The 22,334-nt window shown below is 33.9% G+C and overlaps 1 protein-coding gene across 2 annotated transcripts in view; it reads right to left on the bottom strand.

The window, feature by feature from the left end:
• Positions 1 to 892: 892 nt before the first annotated feature.
• LOC145295765 (biogenesis of lysosome-related organelles complex 1 subunit 4-like) overlaps positions 893 to 22,334 on the bottom strand; it is a 46,637-nt gene continuing 25,195 nt past the window's right edge. Inside the window, exons 4-5 of one of the 2 annotated variants that reach the window (XM_080141495.1) lie at positions 14,889 to 14,999; positions 893 to 1,050 (exon numbers count right to left, since the gene is read on the bottom strand). In XM_080141495.1, coding sequence (XP_079997621.1) covers positions 940 to 1,050; positions 14,889 to 14,999 — 222 coding nt within the window. In that variant the 3' untranslated portion in view covers positions 893 to 939. Of the gene's footprint in view, positions 1,051 to 14,879; positions 15,000 to 22,334 lie in introns of both variants that reach the window. The other variant, XM_080141494.1, reaches the window with a different exon arrangement.

The following is a 22,334-nucleotide window of genomic DNA, read 5'->3' on the forward strand; positions in this document are numbered from 1 at the left end:
TATATATATATATATACCAATAAAACTTTTGAATGGATGCACCGAATTGAAAAATTCTTTTTTCCTTGAAAGGTGTGAGTCTCTAGATTGTCCTTATCTATATATGGTTCATAACAAACAATGTCGACTCACACAAAAAGCCCGAAATAAGGGTTTTTGGGCCGTTTCATTTTTGTCGAAAAAGTTATCTGTCCATGTTAATGGAATTTAGCACTGTTTGTATACAGTAACGGTAATATCTTTCAGCATACGGACAGGACTTGTGGCACAATGGATAACACGTCTGACTACAGATTAGAAGATTCCAGGTTCGAATCCTGGCAAGTTCGTAATAATTTTAATCATCATTTTATCCAACGTTTACTCATTATCTTTACCCTTAGTTAGGGTATTTTTGTTTTTTCAGTGATTTTGTTTTGTGTATATGTGAATTTCTCATACTCCGAGTTCACAGGGTAAGCGCTGATGCTAAGACGATGTTGAGTGTATAATTTTGTGTTTGACTCGGCGTTGTGTGTGCCGATGCGGCGCAGCTGCTAGTTCACTATATTTAAAGTTTATTTGCATAAAACACTGAAAATAAGGATAAAAAAATGCACAAACATCAAATGATAGGCCATGTGTTGTTGTAGTCTAATACAGAGTCGTTTTTAAGATGTTCAACACCTGTAATGTTGCAAAATAATACAATTAAAATTACAAACATTCTGAAAATATTTTATCAAAATTCTAAGAATTTATGACTACTGAAGTTTGAGCAACACCAGAAATTGTCTACTGTTTTTAAAAAATCATATGAAGTTTTATTTTTTATATGGTTTATATGGTGTAAAGAAAAATCTTTTATTATTACAAAATTAGAAAATCTTGAATTAAAAATTTAAAAAAGAAATATGCAAAATGAATGAATTTATTAGATATCAAGATGACAATTGCCATTTAAGTCGACTGCTGCATCTGCTTTGGAAAATATTCTGATGTGTCAAAAATCTCTGGTGGTTGGAAGTTATCCGCCCTTGGATTTGCTCTAGACCGAGCTGCGCTATGTTTCTGTCAAGGAGAGAAGAAATGAGACAAATTAATTCTTTAAAAAAATGATGAATAAATTGTCAAGAACATAAGAAAATATGCAATAAAGAGTGCAAATGTAAAAAAAAAGAAAGAAAGAAATTCATTTTTTTTTTATTTATTAGGGTGTAAACGTTTTTTGTGAACCAAGTTATGTTTTCAAATTCATTTTATTGGTGGATGAGTAATTTGAAACTTCTAAGGAGGACAAAAACTTTTTTTAAGTTTGATTAATGTTTTTAGTAAGTAGCTTATCTATATAGTAATTTCAAAATTATGAGAGTTTTTAAGCATGTTTTTTGTATTTAATATTTTATTTTGGTACGTGTCCAGTTTAATCAAGACATTAAAAAATGAAAATATCGAGAAAAAAAGTTATATTGCACATATCCGTTTTGAACTGAAGATCTCCGAAAAAAAAAAAATTTCACTTAATTTGATCGAGTAGTTTTTTTGTTTTTTTTTTACAGTGGAAAACACGTTTTTATGTCAGCACGCAGATAGTAGCCATCTTTGAATTTTTTTAACACGCCAGGGAGAGATAACGTTAAAAGTGCCGACACTTCCTCCCCATCTTTAATACTTTTATTCCTAAAAATCAAATCTTTTGTTCAGTATCATAAATTGTTTTTTCGATGTAAAAAAAAAAAAAAAAAAAAAAAAAATACTTGATGAAAATAAGTGAAATTTTTTTTCGGAAAACGTCATTCCATAATGGATATGTACAATTTAAACTTTTTTCGATATTTTGATTTTTTAATGTCTTGATTAAACTGTACAAGTACCTTTATTTTTTATATTTCAAGTGGTCTTCCATTCTTATTCCCAAAAAGTATTGAAACATTAAATACAAAAAATATTTTTCATGCTTCAAAAAATCTTCATAACCTTGAAATTAATATTCTAGAAGCATACATGAATTTTTTAACAAAAGTTTATAAACTTTTTTAGCCCATTAAAAAGTTATAGCCCACTGACATGTACTTTATGCCCAACTGATGATTGAATACGATTACATTTGTGCTTATTTATTAATAAATAATAAATATGTGCAGCAAACATAGTTCACTGCATTCTATCATAAGAAAGGTGTATATAAATTTCAGCCAGATTGACTCAGTAGTTTCTGAAAAAAGCGGAATGTGATGTCACTTTGCTTACTTGTGTAATCATATGGTTTTTCAGTGCATGTAAGTGCTGTATATTAATTTTACAGAATTTTGTTTGGTAAGATTATAGTTTTATAATTTATTAAAATAGAAGTTTTGAACACTATTTATTTATTTATTTGAGTATATAATTAATAAGTTTAGTAAACAATGATTATATTAGCAATACACATGAAAAAATTGAAATAGCTTAAAATATTTCAATATTGGTATATATAGAAAGAGCTTGATGAGCTAAGAAAGAATCTTTTTAAATTTTAAAAAATCTGATTAAAATTAAGGAAGTTATGACTATTTTTGTGCCTCGCATGTTTGGATACTTTCCCCTCTTTTTTTTTTTTTATTCAATTTTCACCCCAAACAAGGCACAGTGCCACTTTGAAGCAGGGGGCTACTATCAGGGACTTGATTAGCAGGAGCATTATGAAGGGAGATGAGTAGAAAGATGTTTGTTCACATTACACTTGAACTTCTGCATATCAGTATAGTTGGGAAAGCAGATTCCCGGAAGGGAGTTCCAAAGACCTGCAGTTCTGAGGAAGAAACTATTGGAGTAAAAGGCTTTCTTACACCTAGGGATCTCTACTGTAAAGGGATGAGACTTAGTAGCTTGTCGGGTTTGTCGGGGGTAGTTACGTCGGGGAGGTACAAGTGTTTGCAGTTCGTCAGAGCATTCACCATTAAAGTATTTGTAGAACAAGCAGAGGGATGCAACATCTCGTCGATGGGACAGAGGCTGAAGCCTAGATGACAGTTCAGGACCTATCAGGTTGGCGACTCCCTTTTGAACCCTGTCCAGGAGCGAGAGACAAGCAGCAGATGCACCAGCCCAGATGCGACAACAATACTCCATACATGGGCGAATGGTGGCCTTATAGAGGTACAGGATACTGTCAGGCGTAAGTAGTTTTCTAGCACGGTAGAGGGAGCCAACCTTCCTTGCAGCAGCCTTGGCAATGCTCTCAATGTATCTATTCCAGTTCATATTCCCTGTAAACGTTAGGCCGAGGAGTTTAAAAGAAGTACTTTCAGGCAATGTGTTCTTGGCCATTGCTATCGGTGGTAGAGAAGGTTTCTTGTAGTTAGTTAAGGAAACAAGCTTAGTTTTAGCAGCATTGAATGTGACCATACATTTTTGTCCCCATTCCACTACAGATTGGAGGTCATCCTCTAGTGTTTCTGCCATTTCCTTAGATATGTGTTCATTTGTTTTCCCCTCATATCTGTTATAAAGAGTGGTGTCATCGGCAAATATACCCATCTCCAAAACAATTTTATCAGGGAGGTCATTTATGAATATCAGGATAGACCCCTGAGGTACTCCCGCATTTATGTCATATTGTTTAGATGTACGACCGTTGAGGACAACTTGGATTTTTCTCTTACTTAAGGATTTAATTACATTATGAATTCTTCCAGTGATTCTATATGATCTAATTTTCCTTAGAAGACCATCGTGCCATACTCTGTCAAAAGCCTTAGATATATCAAGCCTCTACCCTCCTCTACAATGAATGTATATACGTTCAGAAACTACAGTTAAGATATCTGCTGTTGAACGGGCTTGCCTGAATCCATATTGTTTGTCAGTCAGGAGTTTAGCAGCTGTTAGGTGCTGGACTAGGGCTTGAATAACTAAGAACTCAAATATTTTGGCGAAAAGCGGGAGGAGGCTAATGGGCGATAATTTAGTGGGTCAGTTCTTTCACCATAATTCTTGTAGACTGGTACGACAGAAGCGGTTTTCCAGCAGTCGGGAAAACAAGATTCGTTAAGGCATTTATTGTAAAGTTTGGAGAGAACTGGAGCAACCTCGGCAGAGCATTTTTTTAATAGCACAGCCGGGATGAGATCTGGTCCACATGCTTTTGAGGTGTCTAGGTTTTTTATAATAGCATGTACCTGAGAAGGGGTGATTTTCAAATCGTCTAGTGTGGCGTCTGTTCGTAGAGGAAAATCAGGGAGGGAGTGGTGTACCGGGTTCAGTATGGAGTTTGAGGCAAACCGACTGGCAAGCAGATTAGCCTTGTCAGTTGCCGTGCAAGCAACCTCATGATTGTTTGATAGTGGGGGAATAGTTGATCGTCCATAATTTACTACGCTGTTGTAGATTTTCCAAAAATCCCGGGTTCCTAATTTTTGTGCTTCGATGCGTTTTCTGGTGGTTTCAGAGTAATCTGCCTTAGCTGTCTCTATCACTCTCTTACAATTATTTCTAGCTTCTATAAACTTCTGTTTATTTGAGCTGGACTTATGTCAGTTGAATCTGCGGAACACATGCTGCCTTTAAGACCATATGCATTTCGTCACATTTTTTACACTACTTTTTCAGTAAAACTGTCATATCTTTGTTAAAACACAAGACTAAGCAATGAAATTTACCAAATAAGTGTATTTTTTTACAAGGAATCAGAATATGTAACTGAAAATCTCCAAAATTTCATGGTTTCCAAATAATCTGCAGTAAATGTGCATAAATATGCTGCAATTCCTTAAAAATGTCATATATCCATAAACAGAAAAGAAGTTGGAGAACTCAAAGTTGAATTGTAATGTGCTTTATGTACAAAAAACTTAAATCTAAACATAGGACCATTTAAAAATGAATATATTGCAATATTTCTTTCGTATTACTGTAGATTAACACCGTCTGTTTAATCCCACCCAACCCCTTCTGACCACCCCTCCAAAATGTGATTCTACCTTTTTAGGCAATTATGTATGAAATGCCATGAAAAACTTTAATGAAAGATAAACAAATTATTTTAGAATTTAATGTAAAATAATTCCCCATTACAAGTCATTCTAGCGTTTTAGGGCAGTTAACTGCTTTTTTTCATGGGAGATAAATCCTGTATGCTTTTTATTTTATTTTTTTTAAGACAATTATGTGTGATTTCAAGAGGGTTTCTATGCAATGAGAATTTTGGGAGGGTTGCCATTTGGACTTTGAATTAATTGTAGGGCTAAGGAAAATTATGTGTGAACATACTGAAGACTTGACAGAAACAAAAACAACAAAAACAATATTAGAGGGGGGGGGGGCGGTTAGTTTCCCAAAAATTTAATTTCAAATAAATATCTTACAGAAAGTTATATGTGTGTGTGTGTGTGTATGTGTGTTCGACAGGTAAATAAGTCAGCAAATGTTATATTTAGTTTTAATTTAATAAGAAACTGCGTTACGAGATTCCGAAGAAAATTCCATAAATTTGTTGATTTCTATTTTCGAGGTTGAAGGTGTTTATTCCATAGGCCATTTATACTACGCTGGAGCAGGTTGTAAAAATACCTTTCATTTAATAAGTAGCAATGGCCAACGACACTTTATCTGAGAGTACATGTTTCAAACTCCTTGGCCTAACGTTCACAGGAAACATGAGTTGGAACGATTACATTGAAAGCATTGCCAGGGCCGCTGCAAAGAAGGTAGGCTCTCTCTACCGTGCTAGAAAATTACTAACACCCGAAAGTATCCTGTACCTCTATAAGGCCACCATTCGCCCATGTATGGAGTATTGCTGTCATATTTGGGCTGGTGCATCTGCTACTAGTCTCTCGCTCCTAGACAAGGTTCAAAAGAGAGTCGCCAATCTGATAGGCCCTGAACTGGCATCTAAGCCAGCCTCTGTCCCATCGACGAAATGTTACATCCCTCTGGCTGTTCTACAAATATTTTAATGGAGAATGCTCTGACGAACTGCAAGCACTTGTGCCCCCACGACGTAAATATCCTTGACAAACCCAACAGGAAGCTAAATCTCACCTCCACACAATAGAGATCCCTAGATGTAAAAGATCTTTCTATTCCAGTAGTTTCTTCCCCAGAACCGCTAGACTTTGGAATTCCACTCCGGGTCCCTGCTTCCCCAACTGTACTGACGTGCAGAAGTTCAAGTGTAACGTGAACAGACACCTTGCTGCCCAAATCCCTACATAGTACCCCAGTAGATGTTACCCCTGATAGTAGCCCCCTACACCAAAGTGGCAATGTGCCTTATTTGGGGTGAAAATGTAATAAAAAAAAAAAAATTACTATACACATAGATTCGAAAAAATTATCAAAAAGTAAATACATAACAAATAAATGTTATCAAAGGCAAGATAAGTTACTTTTCTACCTAACTGGATATGTTTTTAGTGTTTTTATTTAAAGTAACATGTTTATTCAGCTCAAAAAACGTACAGTGCTTACCGATGTATTGGAAAGTTAAAAATGGCGGCCGACTATCTCTTTCACACGGTAAGTTTGGGAAAATGAGTTAAAAATAAAAAAACTAGTCAAAATACTGTTAAAAACCCGCCAAATATATATCCGCCTATGTCACGGTAACATATATTGAGCGAGTTTCTAACAGTATTTTGTCTAGTTTTTTTTTATTTATAACTCATTTTCCCAAACTTATCGCCTCAAAGAGAGAGTCGGCCGCCATTTTAAATTTTCAAATACATCGGTAAACACTGTTTTTCGAGCTGAATAAACATGTTACATTAAATATAAACACTAAAAACATATCCAGTTAGGTAGAAAAGTAACTTATCTTGCCTTTGATAACATATATTCGTTATATATTTGTTTTTTGACAACTTTTTCAAATTTATGTGTATAGTAATACAAACAAGATTTTCATACATCTTTTGATTTTGAAAAAAATTTGTGGCTGTTCGCAGTAAAACATTGTTTTAATTCGCTGTTCAAAACTAATGCAATGAATAAAAGTGCATGCAAGCTATATATCTACAAAAGTTTATTTTGTGTTTTTAAATTTGACCAGAAATGTGAGAAATTATAATGGATTCATAATGCCGAATTGGTTGGGATTGTTGTTATTATACATTCTGAAAACCGAATAGTTCTAAACTAATGTTATTCTGATAACAAAATAGCTCTAATTAAACATATCAAAACATTTATATTCATATTTTCATGTTTTTCTTAATTCTTTTATGAATAAAAATTAAAGAACGTGTGTTGTTTATACTGCGCTATGACTAATACTACAGCTGCTGCTACTAATACTAAATTAATTTGACCAAACTCGAGAAATAGAAACATTTTTTTTCAGGTAGGTCCTTTTAAATTATTATCAATTACCGCGGTCCTAAACATAGAATAATACTTTTAATTGATAAAGATAGTAAAAAGAATGATTTACTTACTAGTGGGTGTCCGATGAAATTTTTTTTCAAAATGTTCGATACTCGTCATATTAAAGTCTTATTTTTAACACGACAAAAAAAGAAATGGTCAAAAATATTTTGGACACTTGATGGTATTAAGATTAACACCTCTTCTGATTGTTTCCTAAATTTCATTGCGAAATTCTTCATACAATCATGGTACGGACCTTTAGAAAACAGGGAGGGTCATCACAAAACCTTACCGAAAACGCCATTTTATGACGTTCACATTTTTATCCCTTTATTTGCTTAAAACTCTTAGAATATATAATGTACATTCATATTTATTAATTCATTTGAAAGTATATTCATTTCCGAACAAAACAGTAGTATTTTGAAGTCTTGAAGTGCTTTGGTTTGAAAAATATGGCTATTTTAGTAGAACTACCTTGAAATCTGTGATTATCCAAAGCGTTTTTTTCGTCCGTGTGTATTACTAATTATATCTTTTAATTCAAGTACCTGAGTATGAATTTATTAAACCTTAATCTAATATATAAAACTCACTATGTTTGTGTGTGTGTGTCTGTCTCCGTTTTTCAAATTGTATCTCCTTCTAGACGGATGATCGTTGGAAAACGTGCAAGAGCTCAAAAGATTGCATTTTTGGTGCAAAATTTTATTAGGGGCATTTAATCGATAAAAACTGCTAAGGGCTTCAAAAACGGGTTAAAACTTGAAAGCAATAACACCTTGATGAGCGTAGCACAATGACGTCATTCTGCGCATGCGTACAGCAAGTAAAAGAGAAATATATGTATTAAGATATTTCACAATACTATTGAAGCTGTTGTCCCTTTGGTGCAACAGGTAACGTGACCAATTACTAGCACAAGTGTTGCGGTTTCGATCTCCATCAGTTCCTTTTTTTTTTTTTTCATTCCGATATTCTTGATTTTTAAGTGTTATGTAATAAATACACAAGAAGCTTTTATTAAAAAAATACAGAGGAATTTTTTTGATTTACGTAACAAAAATGTCATATTCAAAATATATACGAGGGGTGTGCAATAAGTACTGCCCTTGACCCACTTTCAGTTGTCTGATCTAACTGAAAGTTTGCATGTGCAATGATTTATATCTCTACGGGTTATGTGGCAAATTACAGCTCTGAACTAATTGTGGTTTCTGTTTTACAGGTATTTGAACTGAGTCAGGTGTGAAATGGAGATGGAAGATCGGCGCATTACTATTCGCCAAATAGCCCAAAATGTCAAGATTAGTACAGGGTCTGTGGAAACTATCATTCATGACCATTTGCATATGCATAAGGTGTCTGCCAGATGGATTCCCAGGTTGCTCACACCATTCCCGAAGCGAGAACGCGTAGAGTGCTCGAGGATGAATTTGGAGATGTGCCAAGAAGAAGAGTCAAAGTTTTTCAAAAGACTGATTACACAGGATGAAACCTGGGTCCATCACTATGATCTAGAGACCAAAGCCAAGTCAATGCAGTGGAAGCACTTGGACTCACCACCTCCAAAGAAGGCAAGGGTGCAGCCCTCTGCTGGCAAGGTCATGCTCACAGTCTTCTGGGACCAAGACGGAGTAGTGATGACAGATTTCCTGGCAAAGGGTACCACAATTACATGAGCCTATTATGCTTCACTTTTGAGGAAATTAAGGGAAGCTATCAAAATCAAGAGGCGGGGCAAGATCAGTAAAGGTATCCTCCTCCTGCAGGACAACGCTCCGGTCCACAACTCGCATGTTGCCAGATCAGAAGCACAGGCGTGTGGTTATGAAATCCTCCCCCATTCTCCCTACTCTCCTGACCTTGCACCCTCTGACTTTCACCTCTTCCCAGCCATGAAGTTGTTTTTGAAAGGAAAGCGTTTCCCAGGTGATGCAGCCTTGATTTCTGAAGTCACATCGTGGTTGGAGGCCCAACCTGGGGTATTCTACAAAAATGGTCTCCAGAGCTGCATCAAACGATGGGAGAAATGCATAACTCTAGGTGGTTCCTATGTAGAGAAAGACTAATAACTGTGCTAAGTTTCGTTGCTCTACTGCTATGGGAAGTGGGTCAGGGGCATTACTTATTGCACGCCCCTCGTATGATATATCAGCTTATTTGTTACATTCCAAAAATCATGTAAATAGATCAAGTAATAGCATTTGTATTAGATCTACTCCTAAACTAGTTAACTGATCAGTAAGAATATTAATTATGTGTATATGTTTATATATTTATATGTCTTGGATCCACCCCTAAACTAATTAATCATTATGAATTTTAATTATGTGTATATGTTTATATATTTTTATGTATTGGATTCACTCCTAATCTAATTAACCGAGCATTATAAATTTTAATTATATGTATATGTTTATATATTTTTATGTATTGGAATCACTCTTAAACTAATGAACCGATCATTATGAATTTTAATTATGTGTATATGTTTATATATTTTTATGTATTGGATTCACTCTTAAACTAATTAACCGATCATTATTAATTATAATTGTGTGTATATGCTTATATATTTCTATGTATTGGATTCACTCCTAATCTAATTAACCGATCATTATGAATGATTAGCATACGTATATACTTATATATTTGTATGTATTGGATTCACTCCTATACTAATTAAACGATCATTAGAAATTTAATGTATATGTTTGTATAGTCATATTCCAAGAATCACATACATTAGTTTTTAATGTATTTATGTGTACAAGAAATTCTATCAAAGTAATAAGGTACTTGTGTAGTATAGAGTATAATACTCATGAAAAAACAAAGAAAATCTTACCTGTGACATACATGAAAGTTATTAAAACCAAAAATCACATTTAATAACGAGTAGTATGACTTACATATGAGAAATAAGGTGCTTCTTCACTATAGCACCCAGATAACAAAACAAATTCTTACCCCTAGCGTACAGAAAATGTAACACAACAGAAAATTACATAAACATATCGAGTTTTTTCATTTTTACATTAGAAAAAAGATACCCAAGAAATAAGGTACTTGTACAGTATAGTACCCATATGAAAAACAAAGGAAATCTTACCAATGGCGTACATAAAACTAATCCAAACTGAACATTATATAATATATTCGAGTAGTATGACATTTATATAAGAAATAAGGTGCTTCTTTAATATAGCACTCTATTATAAAAACAAACTCTCACCTCTGAAATACGGAAAAGTTTGCACAACAGAAAATTATGTAAAATCATTGAGTAGTTTCATCTATATATTAAAATAAGGTACTTGTACATTATCCTACCCAAGAAATAAGGTACTTGTGTAGTATAGTACTCATATGAAAAACAAATCGAATCCTACCTATGACATGCATAAAAGTCATTAAAACCGAAAATCATATTATATAATCGAATAGCATGACTTTTAAATGAGAAATAAGGTGCTTCTTCACTATAGCAATAGATGAAATAACAAATTCTTACTCTATACGCACAGAAAATTTAGCACAACAGAAAATTACTTAAAAGTATCGAGTTCTTTCATTTTTAAATTAGAAAAAAATGGTACTTCTACAGTATCCTACCCAGGAAATAAGGTACTTATACAGTGAAGTACCCATATGAAAAACAAAGAAATTTTTATCTGTGACGTACATAAGTTATCAAAATCGAAAATCATGTAATATATTCGAGTAGTATAACATTTATATAAAAAATCCGGTGCTTCTTCACTATTGCACTCTGATGTAAAAAAAACACACTCTTACCTGTGACATACAGAAAAGTTAGCACAACATAAACTTATTTGAATAATTTTAAATATGTGTTGTACATAACCCGCCCTAGGTAAGGAATTTTTTTTCCACATATGTGCTGTAAAATTTTCTGTCCAATGAAGGTACAATTATTCCATACATATGTTGTGTAATACCCGTCCTAGGGTAGGTAAAATATTCCTTTGCTCAAGCTAGCAATCCCAATGACCTTCACTAACGCCCCAATTACTATATAAAACTATATTTATACTATATAACTACTACTATATAAAACTATATTTATACTATATAAAAACTTCCCACAATTCCTCACACAGCCTAACACAAACTATTCTGACAATGCATAGATGCCTACACGAAAAATAAAACCATGGACACTTCAAAGATGCTTGGACTATATATCTATACCTTTGATGCATATACGGAAAATTGATAAAAAATAAAAAAAAGCTATTACTAAACAGAAGCTCTCTGTTGTTTTTAACAATGTCTGTCTAAACGAAACAATGCTGCCTAAATATACACAATATATAACTAATTTACTATAAATGCCTACTTCTCAAAACTGATCTGTATTTTAGATACTGGTTTATAAGTATTGAGTTCTCAGTTAATTCTTGGTTTTTCCACATGTGTGATTTTAAGGTCTGTTGGCAAAAATATTACCCTTTTCTCTACTAGCATAGCAGTAGACAGTACCTCTGTATAACCATCTAAATTTAGAGTCTCTTTTTACAAATATGAGGCAGTATGGTATGACCTTTCCCGGAAACATACGCAAAGATCATCACAATTTGAGGAAACATGAGATTTTATACGAACTGTAAGCTAGCCACCTGTTGTTCTGTGCATTGTGTAACTTGTTCCTATATGAAAGTTCTATCGCGCAGAAATTAGGAACTCATGATTTCTGTAAAATCTACAACAGTGTAGTAAATAATTAGCGATCAACAATTCTCCCACTATCCAATGATCACAAGGTTGTTTGCACGGCAACCGAGAAAGACAACATGCTTGCCCATCAGTTTGCCTCAAACTATTACTTTGGACCCAGCAAACCACTCCCTCTCTGATTTTCTTTTGTGGATAGAAACCACAATAGATGATCTGAAAATCACCCCTTCTCAAATTCATGATAATCGTAAAAAACCTAGACACCTCAAAAGTATGTGAACCTGATCTCATCCCGGCTCTACTATTAAAGAAATGCTCCACTGAGGTTGCTCCAGTTCTCTCCAAAGTCTTCAACAAATGCCTTAATGAATCATGCTTTTCTGAATGCTGGCAAACTGCTTCTGTGATACCAGTTTTCAAGAATTCTGCTGAAATAACTAACCCATTAAATTATCGCCACATTAGCCTCCTCCCTCTTTTCGACAAAATATTTGAGTCCATAATTAATCAAGCTCTAGTCTACCACCTTACAGTTGCTAAACTTCTGTCTGACCATCAATATGGATTCAGGCAAGCCCATTCTACTGCAAATGTCCTAACTGTAATCACTGAGCGTATATACCATGCAATGGATAAAGCAAAGGAGGGGAGGGCAGTAACCCTAGATATATCTAAGACTTTTGGCACGATGGTCTTCTCATAAAAATCAGAACCTACGATATTACTGGATGAAAACTTAACATAATTAAATCCTTCTTAAGAGAAGAATCCAGGTTGTCCTTGATAAACAATATGATATTAATGTGGATATACCTTAGAGGGTCGATTCTTGGACATTTATTATTCCTGATATTCATAAATGATCTCTGATAAAATAGTCGCTGAGAAGGGTATATTTGCTGATGATATCACACTCTATAACAGGCACGAGGGGAAAACGAATGAACACATATCCAAGGCAATGGCAGAAACACTAGAGGAAGACCTCCAGTTTGTAGCAGAATGGAGTCAAAAAATGGATGTTTTAATGCTGCCAAGACTAAGCTTGTTTCCTTTAATAATTACAAGAAAACTTCTCAACCACTAATAGCTATGGCTAAAGATACGTTACCTGAAAGTACTTCATTCAAACTCCTCAGCGTAATGCTCACAGGGAACATGAGTTGGAACAGATACATTGAGAGCATTGCCAAAGCTGCTGCGAAAAAGGTAGGCTTTCTCTACCGTGCTAAAAAATTACTTATGCCTGAAAGAGTCCTGTACCTCTACAAGGCCACGATTTGCCCATGTATGGAGTATTGTTTTCACATTTGGGTTGATGCATCTGCTACTAGAGTATAAAAGAAAGTCACCAGCCTAATAGGTTCTGAACTGTCATCTAAGCTTCCACCTCTGTTTCATCAACAAAATTTTGCATTTCTCTACCTTTTCTACAGGAATATTTATGGTGGATGTTCCGACAAACTACAAGCCCTTGTACCCCCATAGCGTAAATACCCCCGACAAGTAGCAAAGTCTCCCACCTCTACACAGTCGAGATCCCTAGATGTAAGAAAGCATTTTACTCTAATAGTTTCTTCCCCCAGAACTGTTAGACTTTGGAATTCCCTTCTGAGTTTCTGCTTACCCACTTCCCCAACTGTACTGACATGCAGAAGTTCAAGTGTAATGTGAACAGACATCTTGTTGCTCAACTCCCTACATAGTACCCCTGCAACTTATATCCCTGACAGTAGCCCCCTACAACAAAGTGGGACTGTGCCTTGTTTGGGGTAAAAATGTAATAAAAAAAATAAATTAAAAAAATAAAATAGTCCTAGCAGAAGTTCTTATCAGAGTATCTCTGGATCAACTGTTTGATCTTTTTGAGAAATTTGTTCACTTTCATAAGGTGATTCTCTTGGGTCATAGTGGTGAGTAGTTAGCCCTTATGACTTATGTGAGAAGTAGTGAAAGTCCTCATTCAGTGCTTTTCTCATAGTTGTCACTCTAATGGCAATTTCTATCACCAATGTCTGCCTTGCCTTGTTTGGAGTTTGCCACATTTTTTTGTCAGCTACTCAGAATGCCTGCTATGTTACTTCCTGCTAGCCATTGCTTCCACATCTGTTGCAATTTGTCAACTCACATCTCACAGTTTTCAAACTATTGAAGGAGCACTTAAATTTTTGAATGCTTTAATCTGCTGTGAACCATCATGATACAGGTCATTGTCTTCCAATATTCCAGTGCTTTCTCATCATCTATGGTGTCCAGCTCTCAAACCCACCAATAATACATAAGAACTTTACAAGTATTAAATATTTCAAATGTTTTTGAAAAAGAAAAAAATATCGAAAACTTATCAAATTTATTCCTTGTACATCATTGCCATTTATACATTAATAATATTGCAAGCTCAACAGAGTGCATCTGCAGCAAACACTCTCAACTATGTGTTGCTCAGCTGTCTGATCTTAGGACCATTCTGCATAATGTAGAAAGTACTATTAAATTCGATGGAAAAATATTCATTTTTTATTTTTTTGTTTCATAAAAATTATATTAGTGTAGTTAGTGCAGCTACACATTTGCAGACACATTTGGATTCTACCTGGAAACTAATCTAAAATACTGAAATGCAGGTCAGCTAGTTAATTATAAAATTAGAAGCTGAAAAGAACAAATTCAAAAGGTAATTATGCAATTTAACTTTCACCATTTCATAATACATCTGAAAGATTTACATTTAATAACTTTGGTAATTCAATTTTCACAGCCAATGTGAAACAAAAATTAAATTATAAATAATTCCAGATAATGCCAGGTCGGGTCACCTAGTGTAGAGAAGCAATAAATTTACTAACCGGACTTACAAGTGATGTAATCATCTTTTTAATTCCACTTAATGATCCCATTTTCGTTTCTGCTTTATTCACGTGTTCTTCCATCATGTGGACATTTTTAGAAACAATGGATACAAATTCCTGAAATTAAAAAAATATAAAATAGAAAAAACACAAAGGACACATTCTTAGACATTTTTATATTATGCTTTTGTTTTAAGTTCTTTACAGGTTTTTAATTATTGTGGTAAAAAAAATATATACATATTGCTCGGCTGTATGGATAAAATATAGAAGCATCTAAAAAAAAGTGTGTAATATCTTTATTTTAAAACCCCTCACTCTTTTTCATGATACTTTTTGAATACACATCATTCTGATTGTTTCTATGACATTCAAGATAGTGATGATGATGATGGCAACTTTCTGTCTTGTGAGATAATGGGTTTCTGCATTTATGCACTGCAGCGTCTGCTGTGGATATATAGTCCAAGCTGGAGTTACCTTTCCAGATACAGGCTTAAGTGGGTGATAATGAGACCTAGGTCTGCAGTTAGCATATTAGACAATGTCCAACAGAAAGGCAAGCCAATACGGTTGGAGCCAACACAGCTTGTATACCTTTTTTAGGTAAAAACAGCCCCTGCAATATTTCAGCAGATCATGGACAAACTGTTCACTCATGTGTCATTTGCCGGAAAAGTGTTGCAGTGCCTCACCATTTGCCTATTGGGACTCCAAACCATATTCTTGTCAGCGTTTACTCCCTCAGTTTTTGCCTTTCTCAATCATATCCATAAGACAGTGGAGCTATAAATTAACAGAAAGAAAGCAAATGCAAGTGTTGCATTCTTGTGTTTTATGTGATGCGTTTTTGCACATGTACCCCCTCAACATAAATACTCCCAAATTACTTTACTAGCAAAATCTCACCCCTTCACTGTAGAGGTCACTAGATGATGAAAGATTTTCTACTCTAATACTGAATGAAAACTCAGATGCAGACAAAGTATAGTTAGACATAAGTGCTCAGAAGTTTTGTTACGTTGGTGACCCCATTAGAACACAGGGTGGAGCAGGTGCTGGCATGATTACAAGAGATATAATTGTATGCAGTAAGTTTTGGGAATTTCTGTTGTTACTAACTTGTTGATCAAAGAAAGGTCTAACGGGCATATGTACACAGCGTAATGATGTATGTAGCTGAAATCTGGCTGGTGAGGATTGCGAACATGTTGTATGGCAAGAAATGATATGAGAATGATACAATGTATAATGCGAGTCTTAAAGACAAACTTAGATTTGATCAACTCAAAAGGAAGATGTGTGGAAAATGGGAGATTTTGTTAGTTTTGTCACGAATGAACAAATTTTGGAGAGAATAAATATAGAATAGTTACAGAGACAAATAAAAACATGCAAAGAAGTGCTGGATAATAGAACGGACAACAGACAGTTGCTAAAAATAGTTGATATTAAGAATTATTGTTTGGAGAAATAAAATTGGTCACTGGAATGTAAAAATAAGTTTTAGTTAAAATGTTTAGAAAATTAGCTTAGCTAAATATAAACAAAATATATGGTAGATTGACCTTAAGAAGTTGGCGTACATGACCATAGACGTGTCATTGGATATCATACATCACCAGAATTCAATGAAGCGTGTCCTTTTGCGGATGATGTACTGGAACTGACAGATCAAAAATGAGAGTTACAGATTCTAGGAGTTGTCGGCAAACCATGCAGATGTGCATTCATATGAGCTCCGAAGCCTCGGCAGCGAGGCGAGACAAAAATAAGTATGTAGAAACACATTCGCAGACTCCTGGGGAACACTGAGACAATCTGGAATAAATTTTTATATATATATAAAATATAAATAGTTCTTGTGTGGTCCCTCAGAACCATTTAAAAGTTCCAGTATGTCTTATTGGTGACGTCTATTGTGTTCATACGTATTACATCATCACAACACTCAGAAGTTGAAAACAGATGATCTCCGGATAAATAAAGATATGAAACCTCTCCCATACCCACCCCCCATCACCACCACCAGCTATGTAATATAAATACTTTTGATACCCTGCGATCCAACACATACATTTTTTGATACCGCAATGTAATAGAAGTGGTAAAGAGAGAAAGAAGGGATAAATAAAGATCTAGAAGCCACCAACACATGCCGATATGTAGAAAGAGCATTAAGCCGAATATAATAATGATAATTATGATAGTGTCCTTAAAAATGCTATTTGGTCTGAAAGTTGTGGATCAGTACTACAGATGAGATTAGGAGTGATGATTATTTAACATTACATTTATATTTTACAGTTATCACCTTTTCTAAAGGCCAAAATATTGATCCTCTATTTTTCCTTTTATATAAGATTTTGTAAACATGTTGAAATGAGCCACAGATTCAAACCAAAAATAAAAAATTCAATCTATATTTTTTATTTTAAATAAATTGAATTTTCAAAGTTGTTTGAAGCAAATAGGCCTGATACACTTTTGAATAATATTTTGTTACAACAATGCAACTCCTGGGTAACACAGAGTTAGGACTGCTAGTTTATGAATAAAAATGGTAAATAATGGCTTTTAAAGCCAACATATTTTATTTAGAGTAAATCATCTTTTTTTCTACATTTTTGTTATGAGATACTCATGGTTTGCCTGGACAGGAGCATAAAATAATTATTATCTATTTATATAATACTAGTGGGAATACCCAGCGTTGCCTGGGTGTTTGGAGGTGTGTGTGCTGTTAAATAAAAAAGAAACGGGGGGGGGGGGGGGTAGGATCGAACCCAAAGCCCTGAGGCGAAGTTTGAAAATAAAATCGGCCAGCCAGAATGAGTTGCTGAAAGATGTTTGAATTTATTTAAGTAAGAACCAAATTGACAGGTGCGCGCACGGAAGTCATGGAGCGTTACAATGACGACGATGTCAATGACCAGGTTTGTTTGTTATAAACGAAGTAAAAAAAGAAAACAACGTTAAAACTTAAGCGGGGGGGTAATCAAAACACAAAAAAAAATAACGTAATGCAAACGAATGATGAAAACAGAAAAACGAACACGTGAAAAATGGCTTAAATAAGTCTGTTTCGATATTAAAATTTAAAAAATCAGTGGGTACCCAGGTATTTTTGGGTTTGTGGTCGGGGGTGGATAAGCGAAGTAAAAAAAAAACAACAGAAAAACGAACGTTACGTGAAAAATGGCTTAAATAACACTGGTTCAATATTTAAATTTAAAAAATCGAAAAAAAAAAAAAGAAAGACATCGCACACCATGATTCGAACCCAAAACGTTTAGTTAATGAACCAACGCACTAATCAACTAAGCTAACGCGACGTACATGAAATTTAGTCAGTTCTTCCACTATTTAAAGTAAATCAGGTCATGACGTCATCTGGCGCATGCGTAGAACCGGTTGTCGTCATGAGAGGACTGTTTTTGTTTAACCCCCTGTCGAAAATTGTTGACTTCCAGATGAAAAAATTAACGTTTTTGACCAATTTTTTGATATTTTTTGAGCAAAGGATGGGGGCTTCAATATGATACCGAGTTTGTGAATTTTCGTCGTGTCTGTCGAAAGTTTTTATCAGACATACAAACATATACACATACATACATACATACATACATTTTCGCTTTTATATATATAGACTAGCGGGGCTACCCGGCGTTGCTCGGGATAGTATAAACAATGAGAAAATTGAATTTGGTTTTGTAATATATTTGTTATTCTTATGAGAGAGGAATTTTGTATGTTTATGTATCATTTGTTATTTCGAACAAAAGAATATTTTACCTACATAAGACGGGTATTACACATATGAAATAATTGTATCTTACCTAGGGTAGTTCATTTATAGCATATATATGAAAGGACGGGTAATATACAACACATTTATCTCATCAAATCTCAAGCAATACCAGGTATTTTACTAATATATATTCTCGCCTATTTCATTCAATTCCGGGCAACGCTGGGTGTTTTGCTAGTATATATCTCAATCAATCTCATTAAATCCTGGGTGACGCAAGGTATTCTGTTAGTATATATTTCAATCAATCTAGTTCAATCCAAGGCAACGCCAAGTATTCTGCTAGTATATATTTGCATCTATCTCATTAAATCCCAGATGACCGTGTATTCTGCTTGCATACATTTGCATGTATCTCATTGAATCCAGGGTGACTCCGGGTAATCTGTAAGTATATATGTGGACGTATCTTGTTAAATCCCATAATTCTTGGATTGTTACAAATTTCAACAATTTAACCCACATTATCGCTCACCTGTCTAAAATAATAACTTTGAGACATTGTCTTGGCTGGTTTTCATTACAAACACATCATCCGAATAACTCACATTTCATCATTTTTTATAATTTTTGGATATGTTACTAATTTCAATAACCATGTCACATGATTTAACTTACATTATCGCTGCCAATCTTACTAAAATAAAAACTTTGATACATAGGCTATGGTATGTTACTAATTTCGACTATCACTTTTCATGAGTAAATCCACATTATCGCCGCCTTCTATCACTAAAATAACTTTTAGACATGGTATGGCTAGTTATTTCATTAAAAACCCACCAAAGAAGTCACATTATATCATTTTTCATAATTCTTGGATATGTTACTAATTTCGACACTTATTTTTAATGAAGTAACCAAAATAATCGCGACCTCTTACTAAAATAATAACTTCCATACATTGTCTGGTCTGTCTACTTCATTACGAATACACCAATCAAATAACTCACATTTCACCATTTTTCATTATTTTTGGATATGTTGCTAATTTCAAAAGTCATTTTTTCTGAGTTCAATCACATAATCCCTCTCCTCTTACTAAAATAATACCTTTGAGACATTTCTGGGCTGTTTATTTCATTACAAACACATCAATAAAATACCTCACATTTCATCATTTTTTATAATTCTTGGATATGTTATGAATTTCGACAATCAAATTTAATGAGTGCACACATCTAATCGCCCAATTCTTACTAAAATCATAAATTTGCTACATTGACTGAGCTGTTTATTTCATTATAAACACACCAATCAAATAACTAAAATTTCATTTTTCATAATTCTTGGATATGTTACTAATTTCGACAATTATTTTTAATGAAGTAACCCAAATAATCGCTCCCCTCTTTAACCGACACGATCCCTTTCCTCTTACAAAAAATAAGAACTTTGATACATCTTCTAGCCTGTCTAACACACCAATCAAATAACTCACATTTAATCATTTTTCATAATTCTTGGATATGTTACTAATTTCGGCAATCATTGTTTATGATTTAACCCACATAATCGACCCCCTCTTACTAAAATACTAACTTTGAGACAATATCTGGTCTGTTTATTTCATTATAAACACACCAATCAAATAACTTACATGTAATAACTTTTCATAATTCTTGGATATGTTACTAATTTCGACAATCGTTTTTCATGATTTAACCCACATAATCCCCTCTCCTCTTGCTAAAATAATAACTTTGAGACATTGTCTCTGGTTATTTCATGATAAACACACCAATCAAATAACTCACATTTTATCATTTTTCATAATTCTTGGATATGTTACTAATTTCGACAATCATTTTCCATGATTTAACACACATAATCGCCCCTCTCTTACTAAAATAACAATCATGCGACATTGTCTAGGGTGTCTATTTCATTACAAAAATACACATCAAATAACTAACATATCATCATTTTTCATAATTCTGTGATATGTTACTTATTTCGACAATCATGTTTCATGAGTTAACCCACATAATCCCATTCGTCTTACTAAATTAATACATTTGAGACATTGTCTGTGCTGGTAATTTCATTACAAACACACCAATCACATAAATCACATTTCATCCTTTTTCACTTTTCTTGGATATGTTACTAATTTCTACAATCATTTTTAATGATATAACCCACATAATCGACCCCCTCTTACTAAAATATTAACTTTAAGACTATATATGGGCTGTTCATTTCATTATAAACACACCAATCCAATAATTTACATTTAATCACTTTTCATAATTCTTGGATATGTTACTAATTTCGACAATCGTTTTTTATAATTTAATCCACATAATATCCTTTCCTTTTGCTAAAATAATTACTTTGTGACATTGTCTGACGTGTTATTTCATTATAAACACACCAACAAATAACTCGCATTTCATCATTTTTCATAATTCTTGGATATGTTACTAATTTGGACAATTTTTCATGATTTTACGACGTAATCGCAACATCTTCCTATATGGGGTATTCTGTTAGCACAAATATCCACCTATCTGATCCGATCTCACGTATTCTCATAGGAAACATCCCATCTATTACATCCAATTCCAGGCAACGTCGGGTATTTTGCTAGTACATATATCATCCTTTCTTATACAATCCCCGGCAATGCTGGGTATTATGCTAGTACAAATATCCAGCTATGAAGCCATATCCAAGAGCGTTCACTGGCAAAATATTACATTGATTGCATATTAATCTAATGGTATTCGATAATGAGGCTACATCCAAGGGAGGTCACTTGCATATTATAACAATGATTATATATTAATCTAATGGTATTCGAAAATGAAACTAAATCCAAGGGAGGCCACTTGCGTAATCTAATGGTAGTTGTGAATGAAGTTACATCAAAGGGAGGTCACTTGCATATTATAACAATGATCGTATATCAATCTAATGGTATTCGACAATAAAGCTACATGCAAGGGAGGTCACTGGCATATTAGAACAATGATTGTATATTATTCTAATGGAATCTGACAATGAAGCTACATCCAAAGGAGGTCACCTGCAAATTATAACAAAGATTGTATATAAATGTAATGGCATTCGAGAATGAAGCTACATCCAAGGGAGGTCACTTACATATTATGACTATGAATCTATATTAATCTAATGGTATTCGAGAATGAAGCTACATCTAAGGGAGGTCACTTGCATATTATGACAATAATTGTATATAAATATAATGGAATTCTAGAATGGAGCTACACTCTATGGAGGTCACTTGCATATTACACCAATGATTTTATATTATTCCAATGTTATTCGACAAAGATGCTACATCCAAGGGAGGTCACTTATATATTATGGCAATGATTGTATATTATTCTAATGAAATGCGACACTGACTATACATCCAAGGGAGATCACTTGCATATTGTAACGATGATTGTATATTAATCTAATGGAATTCGACAATGAATCTACACCCAAGGGAGGTCACTGGCATATTAAAATGATTCTATTATTCTAATAGAATTTGACAATGAAACTACATCCAAGGGAGGTAAGTTACATATCATAACAATTATTTTATATTAATCTAATGGTATTTGACAATGAAGCTACATCCAAGGGAGGTCACTTACATATTATGAGAATGATTGTGTATTAAT

This window comes from Euprymna scolopes, chromosome 2 (assembly GCF_053919585.1).
Source record: "Euprymna scolopes isolate OS-2025 chromosome 2, ASM5391958v1, whole genome shotgun sequence".
NCBI lineage: Eukaryota > Metazoa > Mollusca > Cephalopoda > Sepiida > Sepiolidae > Euprymna > Euprymna scolopes.